General features: G+C 31.0%; 2 protein-coding genes across 2 annotated transcripts; both read left to right on the forward strand.

The window, feature by feature from the left end:
- The first annotated feature begins 1,146 nt into the window (after positions 1-1,146).
- On the forward strand, positions 1,147-1,700 carry LOC104819633 (auxin-induced protein 15A-like). The gene has a single exon (XM_010549783.1). The coding sequence runs from the start codon at positions 1,204-1,206 to the stop codon at positions 1,516-1,518; it is 315 nt and encodes a 104-aa protein (XP_010548085.1). The 5' UTR covers positions 1,147-1,203; the 3' UTR covers positions 1,519-1,700.
- A 5,235-nt stretch (positions 1,701-6,935) lies between these two features.
- LOC104819634 (auxin-responsive protein SAUR21-like) lies at positions 6,936-7,443 on the forward strand. Its single transcript, XM_010549784.2, has one exon. The coding sequence runs from the start codon at positions 6,967-6,969 to the stop codon at positions 7,312-7,314; it is 348 nt and encodes a 115-aa protein (XP_010548086.1). The 5' UTR covers positions 6,936-6,966; the 3' UTR covers positions 7,315-7,443.
- Positions 7,444-9,541: the final 2,098 nt, after the last annotated feature.

Consider the following 9,541-nt stretch of genomic DNA (forward strand, 5'->3'; position numbering starts at 1 on the left):
TCCATTAAAAAGATATTGCAGAACATTGATATCCACCAATGGGGTCTTCATGAGATCTTCCAAAAACTTGGCTTTTTTTTTAAAAAAAAAAATTTTGCGGTCAAACGCTGCGTGTGGTTGATGAAGCCTCGGCCCGTGCATTAGGCTCCGAATAAAATGATTTGCCTTTTTGACCTTGAAATAATTCAAGACAGTCCAAAGTTATAAGTGGATAACAACAAGCAAGATTAGAAATATAAATTCCATTTCATCATTATCTATATATAGTATGATCCACTTTAGCACATGAAGATACAGAAGAGAGAAAAGAAAAAGATTTTTTTTTTGTTCATCATGAGAAAAGACTAAACGATAACCATTAGGTGCTCTCTGTCTCTACAATTTTGTCCATTTATAGATCTCTTTTTTTTTATTTGATTTGCTTTTAAGGGTAAGTTCAGTCCATCTGAATATTCAGACATATATTCTAAAGTGGTTGCAAACAAATGCATATGCTTTTGCTTTACCACATTAACTTATTATCAAAACGTGAGGAAATTACCTCATAAAACATTACCGTAATCAAATCAACGGTTAATGGGGGTAATATTTATGATCGAATCACGTTAAATTTTCATCGTTCTTTCCTATTCTCGTTGTTACATTTCCAAGTGAAATCCGGGGAATTGGTGCTTAATTACTTCATATAAGTTTTTTGTGTCGAATTTCCAAATACCCGATACCAAATGGTATACCCAAGATTCAGAAATCAATAACATTTTGAATCAAAAACACTTGTAGGGTCAAATGAATCGTCTCGTTTTATGAAAATTCTCCGAATAAGATTAACTTGGAAGCATTATTCTTTTTTTTTTTCAATTGGGGACATGTTAATGCACAATAATTTTCACAAGTTGTGTCTGCATGTTTTCTCCATTTCAATTTTCGGTTCGATTCATCAAAAACACTTGTAGGGTCATGACATGTTTCGTAAAATACTCCCAAAAGAACAAAGCTTTTTTTGTAAAAGGACAAGACACAAGCATGTGGACTTCAACCATTTCCTCCACCTGATATGTTCCTCTTACAAATTACACTCATCGTATCCACATATTTACTTATATATATATATATATATATAAATATTATACAGACATATAACACACCATTTCTTGATCAACCACTAAAACTATTCAAAGATCCCATCTTCTTTCTTTTTCTGAAATGGGCATTCAATTGACGGGATTGTCTCACGCAAAGCAAAAGCTTCGGAGAAGTTTGTCGGCGAGAATCGCGAGCCTCTTGGCCACGTCGGGTACTAACAACGTGCCGAAGGGCCACGTGGCTGTTTATGTGGGGGAGACGTGCAAGAAGAGGAGATTCGTGATCCCGATATCCTATCTGAACCATCATTTGTTCCAAGATTTGTTAAACCTGGCCGAGGAAGAATTCGGGTTCGACCATCCGATGGGCGGCCTTACGATCCCTTGCAGCGAAGATTACTTCACGGCTCTTGCTTCTGCACTTAGCGGTTCATAATTATGGGCATTTGATTATCATTATTCAGCCCATTTTGAAGTTTTTTCTTGGTTCTTTTTCTGTATTCATAATTTTTATTTCATCCGAATGATGAGAGACTGCAAGCAAGTTTCTTCAATTTTGGATCCAAGAAATGATCGTTCCTATGAGTTCTTTAACCATTCAATTTGTAAAGAATTCAGTTTCTTAATATGGATTTAAGATAATATATATATATATATATATATATATAACTTTTTATTTTTCATTTGATATTTGGTTTATTGTGCAGAGTTTGGTAATTCTTTAGTATGCTGTTATATGTATTCTATCTAGGAAATAATTTCAAAAAAATAATTAAATAATGCTAGTTAAAATTATTTTTTTAAAAATAAATAAATGGTATGCTTTTGTTTTTTTTTAATGCTGGCAAATCTCATTTAACAAATAGAATAAAATATACTCAAAGTGCCAACGAGTAATTGCGGTAATTTTAAACGAATTTAAATCACACTTAATTGCCGACAAAAAGATGGGCACTGATTGGACAGTACAATGAAATCTACTTTGAGTTAAAGATTCAGATAATGAATTTAATGTGTTTCGTAATGACTTACAACTTTTATGGAATCTGCTAAATTGCTTTGCGTTACTGTAAACTACTTTTGGCTTTTTTTTTTTATATTATTAATAATCATATTTTTTCACAAAATTATGAAACAAATACGGTTAGAAAATGTGACAATTCTATAAAAATATATGAATTTATTATCAACCCTTAGATTGATATATCGGACTAACTTACGAATTTTAAAATTTTTACAATTTTACGCAAACTTTTCCAAAAATTTAATTAAATTTATAAACTTTACAGTGACTCCTAGATAACTACATGATATTGAAGCAGTTATTTAACGAAATCCGACAATCTAACATTGAATTGGCAATCTGAAATTCCAAACATCCATGTGAATCTTCATTTGAGAAAAATCATTCACATGGATTGAGACATATAGTTAAGTCGAATATTCGATTAATTTTTAGATTATAAAAAAAATTGGCCACAACACCTACAAAATATGAAAATAGCCTATATCTATGCACACATTTTATCATCATAAATCATTCGAGTGCAATATAACAGTCAATGCAACCCGTACAGCTGGTCAACACATACATACATGCATACATATATACATATACATGTACATACGTACTAGCTAAAGCCTCTATTCTCCTTTTTTTATTTGGACATTTATTTTACTACAACATCAAATATTTGGGAAAATTATATTAAAAACATCTTGTAACATATATGAATTGTTGGACCGATCTTAAATAATAATCTTATGAAAATCCTCGGATGAGGAGCTGATCCGGACATAGAAACCTGTAATTATCTTATTTAGACCGACAGAATCGATGTTTGTTTTTATTAAAAAAAACGCAGATTATGCAAAATATAGTTGGACACATGAATATGTGTCCCACAACGAATACATACATACAAAAAATATTTGGAAAAAAAAAATAATTTTGTGATCCGATAATCCCAGAATATAATGTGTATTCGAGTATCACACTCCCTTTCTCCAAATAATATAAACGAGGTTTTGTCAAATGAGGAAAACTAATTAACGTAGGCCCTTATTTTGTCATGATCCAAGGAACCAAACACGTAAAGTGTCCCAATCCGACAGGTGAATTAGGATACCTATCTCCTTATTAATAGCTCTCAACCCGGCCCGAGTCCGTAATTTGGCCCGGCCCGATATATATTCGGATATAAGTTTGTATGCCCAAACCCGTAAATTTATCGGGCGGACTCAAGCCGAGTACCGAGTACCGAGCCTCGAATTTTTTTTGACACCCCTAGCTATGAGTTGGTGTATGAAATGATTTATGTGTTTTTCAAGATTGCATTCGGTCCTTTATCGGGTTACAATTGAAAATAAATAGCTGACAAAAGAAAATATATTGGTAGATCTTGCAAAATCTCGCGTTTAATCAACGAGGGAAATGAGAGGTGCACTTAAAATATGGAGCGTAAACACACCGACTTAGAATCCTTTATCCATATATATTATTTTGTGGAAATAATAGAACCATATATAAAAAAAAATTCTAAACGTAGTGGAAATTATGATATTTATTAATTATCATGTTTGTTGATGAATAAGACTAAACGCTTTCCCCAAACATACCTTATTGCATAATCAAACAGAATAAAAATAAAAATGAAACGATATGTCGAATATCGATATTTTACGGTCTTTAAGTTTTTTTTTTTATAATGGAGGACCCCTAGCTGCCACCCTTTCGGGCGCGCTGACTAGGTAAACCTCCATCCCGAGAACAGCCTTTGTATATGGATCATATAAACCTAGAAATTACCTCTCTTCCCACCAGTCAGGAATCGAACACTCAATCTCAAGGTGTAGTTATCTCCTACCCCAACCTTGACCACTCGCCCACGATCTGTTGGGTTAACAGTCTTTAAGTTGTCTATTTTGTTGATGCATTAGCCTATGCAAATTTGTGAAATCAAATCAATAAATCTGATTAGTGTTAACAGAACTCAGTTAATTGCCACATTCACGCGATGAACTCTAAAGCGTTTCTTAAGCATAGAAAAAAAATATTTATATTATGGCCACACAATTCAATTCATATTACACATTTTCATAACATTTATATGGACCTTGCAAGAATAATAAAAAATATTTCAATTAGCTAATGATTAATTAATAAAAAAAGGTTATGTACCTTATTCTCTGTCTTTTTTAAGTGTGATATTTTTTTTACCTTAATTTCTCTGTAGCATTTAATATGTGAACTTCCCATTCAATTTTAATTTATATGTATACGGGACAGTTAATAATTGTTGTAATAAATCATTACGTACAAAGAAGAGTTAGCCCTAAACTTTTATATCCTTATAAGTTAAGCAAAATTTTTATATATCGAAGGACTTACATGATTACATCACGTCCTTATCAGATAAATATCACACCGTATATATAATATATTTAATGTATATGCAAACGTATGAATCCAATATAATATATATTGAAGGACTTACATCACGTCCAATATATTTAATATATATATACACGGATAAAATCAAATGTTGGAGTCAGTGCACGTGCCAATTGAATCATGATCCCATTAATAGCCGCAACTGAAAGCTGCAGTCATTTCTCCATTTTTTTTATATAATGGTTTTTTATTTTCTATTTTTTTTTTCAGAATTTTGGAATAGCATGTAATTGGTTATCATCTGAGTAACTGATATTACTACGCACATGGAACACTGTGCATCGAATATATAAAAAAATCTATAAAAGCTGGTAACACTTATATGAGATATCTGAAAATTATTTATATGATTATATATGATATGAAAAATCGTATATATAAATAACTAGATTTGTTAAAAAAATCATAAATAAATATTTAAACTATAGAATTTCAATCATTTATAAAATTTATAAATTTTCAATAGAAATATTTGAATTTTTAAATTTTTTTATATAAATATCTAAATTTTTGAGTTTTTTATTAAATTCAAAATTCAAGTATTTGGAAAATTTTAAAAATTTAGATATTTATGTAAATTTTTTTAAAAATTAAATACTTATATGAAAGTTTTTATAAAAACTTAGATATTTATATGTTATTTTCTTTATAGATAATAAACTTATGAAGATCCTCGTAAGAAAAGCTTTGATTGGACCGACATACTTCAAATTATATTTGTTAAAACGGATAATTTTCAAAATTAATGTTACTTAGCGTAGATTGTATTATATATATAATCCTAGGACTAAAAATAAATAAATAAAAAGATATAGTTGGAAATATCCATTTTATGATCGGGCAGTGACTATCAATTTAGGTTAATAATTATATTGGTTGTTGCTTCAAATACACTACTCAAATCTAGTGGGTATTACAAACAGTTACCAATCAATAAAATTCCGACACATTAATAGTGTGTTGTACATATGAATTTGCCACAACAATACTTTAACTGAACTCAATTAGGGTATACTATGCACTTTGACATGTTATTGTTTCTTGTTGTCCAAATGTATAAATTTATAAATCTCCGTAATTTATTTCATCATACAAATTACAAAACACACACCCTTTTGGACTACACGAGAAAAAAAAAATAGTATTATATAATTCTATTTTAAAAAAATATACAATATATTATACATAGTTTCACTAGTTGCATTCATATGAAGGATGAATCAATACATTTTGATAGTCACAATGCCATCCTTTGAAGATGGATATTTAGTTGCCAATGGATAAGGCTATCCATTAAGCTAATCAATCAATATTACATTTTATTTAAACAACCGTTTTCTTAATTTGGAACTCATTTTCTATCTCATTGGAGGTATGAAAAAAGTTCAAATTTCTTGTTTTAAAAAAGGTAATAGTAATGCATCGTTTTCAAAACCGTTAATTTGTCGGTATAAATATACTTTCTAGTTTGTCGTTTCGAAAAAAACATACTAATTTGTCGTTTCGAAAAAAACACGCTAATTTATCGTTTTCAAATAGTACCGCAAACGCGTATCGAAAAAGTATTAATTTGTCGTTTAAGTAAAACGCTAATTATAGTCGTTTCAAACAAATGTTATATTCTCATATAGAAGAAATTATACTAGCGATCTCGGATGTTAAATTCCCGACCTTAAAAACATTTGAAAGGAAAAAGAGCGCCAATCATACAATTAACTCGGGCATTATCGTTCAACAAATGATTTATTTATATATATATCTTCTAAAATGGAACATCAAGAAGGAAATGAATCAATGAAAATACTCAAAATCGAGCTTCGGTGTTAGAGTCCGAGCAAATTGAAGATAACATGGGAAAGACGGCCATATATTATATTTACACGGTTAATTGAATTAGAATTCCATTTTATTTGGCACTAATGAATGATGATCCATAACTTTTGCATTCGTGAAATAATCAATCTGTCATCTAACTATCTCTAGTGAACCGCGAATAAAATAAAATAAAAAATCTCGACCGTCCAATTATCATAACAACGGAACCAATGGTCTAAGTATATGAGCATGGAAACGTACGGCCCTAGAGTCTCGAAGGTACTTACAAGCGAGATTACGCACACATTGTCCCTTCTCGCGATGCAAAAGTCAATCATGAGTCAGCGGACCCCACTTGACCTTATGAGCTCAGCCATGTTGTTCAGAGCCTGAAGATTGATGACGAATACGAGGGAAAATGGCTCCAAAAACAGCCCACGAATTTTTAGGGTTTATCGATTAAAAAAAACTCGAATCTTTAATTTCCTAGGTTGAAAGTTTCTCATAAACACTATAAATAGAGACATTCTCCAAATCATTTTCCTCACAAAACCCTTCCTAGAACTATCCTCTTTGGTCCGATAATCCCCTTGTTTTGGTCCTTAAGCGTCAAAGATGGGTTTGATGAGGTCATTAAGCATCTCCAATGCAAAGAAAATCTTAAACCCGTATTCCCTTGTGAAGGAAAACAGGTCGTCGTCTTCGTCGGATGGCCGTGTGCCAAAGGGTCATCTCCCTGTGTACGTGGGAGAACACAAGGAGGAGAAGAAGAGATTCGTCATTCCGGTGTCGTACATCAACCATCCTTTGTTCATGGGGTTCATCAAACGGGCTGAGGAAGAGTTCGGATTCAATCCACAGATGGGCGCTCTGACTATCCCTTGCAAAGAAGAAGCTTTTCTTGGTTTGATCTCTTCTGGCTTAAACGGGAAAGTAGACAAGCACAAAATACTACCCTTTTAGGGTTTTTGTTATGGACTGAAATAAGAGAATTATAGGATTACAAGAGTGGTTATGTCCGTACGTGGGATGGATGGGGTCAAACCTTAAGTTGTGCTCCAATGGTTATGAGATTTCATGATCGGTGCTTCATTAACATTCTCTTGTGGGTTTTAATTTCAATCGTTCAAAAGGCAATCTAACATCACGCATGCATGGATCTTAATGGAATGACATTCAGAAGCATACAACATAGGCCATATACCAAGTGGTTGTAGCTCTAGTTGTAAAGTGTGGTTGGGGTGGGACATGTACCATAGATCCCATATTCGAGCAACGGGTCGGGAGGAAAGATGCAATTTAATTACAACAAAACTGTCTTCTGTCTCCGGATAGGATGTAGTTGGACCGATCCGGTGAATCAACCTGAATACAAAAAAAAAACATAGGCCATATCAATATAACAGCACGCATGGATCCATAATGAATGACATACAGAAGCATCGAAACCTGAAAAATCACTGACAACATAGGCCATAACAAGTTCTTGATATATACTATTTTAATATTTATCATATTTTATATCACGATTCATTAAAAAAAAAAGAGAGACCGAAACACTACGTATCCTCGGACCCATCGATTGATTCTCCTCACCACCACACAAGTAATTAATTCTGTTGTGGAAGTTGATTCAAGATCACAAATCAAGGCTCGAAATCAATTACTTTCCAGTGATTCGATCCCGTTTGGCTGTTTGTGTTCTTTGTAAAAAAAACACGAAACCCAGAAATAGATCATATCAGACAGGATAAAGAGTGGAGGAGAAACACTCATCTCTTAGGGTTTTTCTTCTTCTCGGGTTGAACATGCAGTTAACATAAATATGTCTTCATGTACGGAAAATATCATAAAATCAAGAACGATCTGTATTGGAGGGTTTTCATCGTTTCTCAGAAATCATAGATTATCTGTGTATTTTCGTTTATATATCGGTGTATGTGTGTGTTCTTTGATTTTTCTTCGTTCAAACGACCCAGAGAGAAATAGTACAGAAACCAGAGGTAAGATCGAGAATTTACCCTTCACTCAGAATTTTGGCTGGAAACTTCTGCTTATGAATTAGGGTTTGAAGCACAGAGAAGAGCGACGGAGAAGAAGGTTAGAGAGAGAGAGAGAGAGAGAGAGAGAGAGAGAGAGAGCGTTTGATTCTCGTTTCTTGGGTAAACTAACGAGGAATTTGTTTATGGGCCTCTACCCATTTAGAACAAATGGGCCTAAAAGGTTTCTTATGGGCTTGAGAATATTTGGGCCTAAACAACTAACTACAAACGCCGAATATCAATTTATCGAGCTTTCAGGTAGGTAGTAATAATAAGGGATAATCGCATTTAAATACCCGAACTTTTACAAAAATCCTACATAAATATTCAAACTATAAAATTGTCATATAAATACATGAACTTTTCATAACTCCCACATAAATACCCAGACTTTTAAATTTTTTCTAAATCAACCACTCATCCGTTAACGGCGTTAAACGTTACTGTTCACTCGACAAAAAACTGCTGACTCAGCAATGACTCAGCAAAAAAAACCCGCTGACTCAGCAAAAAGTGTTGACTCAGCAAAAAAATATTATTAAATATTCAAATTTTTATTTACATATATTTAAATTAATATATACATATAAATTCATATATATATATATATATACAAATATATATTAAAAAAAATTATTTATAATTAATAAAATACATATACACACAACTCCAATATATAAATATATATATATATATCATTACTAATGCATATATATTAAAAGAAAAATAATTATAATTAAATTTATGTATATACATAATATATGTATTAAAAAATAATTATAACTAACATATATACATATAATATATATTAAAAATAATATTTATATGTATACATATTAATTATATATACAAAATATACATATACAATTAATATATATAATTATAATTAGTTATATATACAAAATATACATATACAACTAATTAGGGATTTGTATATAATTATAATTATATATATTAGTTGTATATGTATATTTTGTATATATAACTAATATATATACATATAAATCTTATTTTTAATATATATTATATGTATATATGTTAGTTATAATTAGTTTTATTTTAATATGTATATTATGTATGTATATAAATTTAATTATAATTATTTTTTATTTTAATATATATGCATTAGTAATGATATATATATATAT

Source organism: Tarenaya hassleriana, unplaced genomic scaffold (assembly GCF_000463585.1).
Source record: "Tarenaya hassleriana unplaced genomic scaffold, ASM46358v1 Cleome3, whole genome shotgun sequence".
Lineage (NCBI taxonomy): Eukaryota > Viridiplantae > Streptophyta > Magnoliopsida > Brassicales > Cleomaceae > Tarenaya > Tarenaya hassleriana.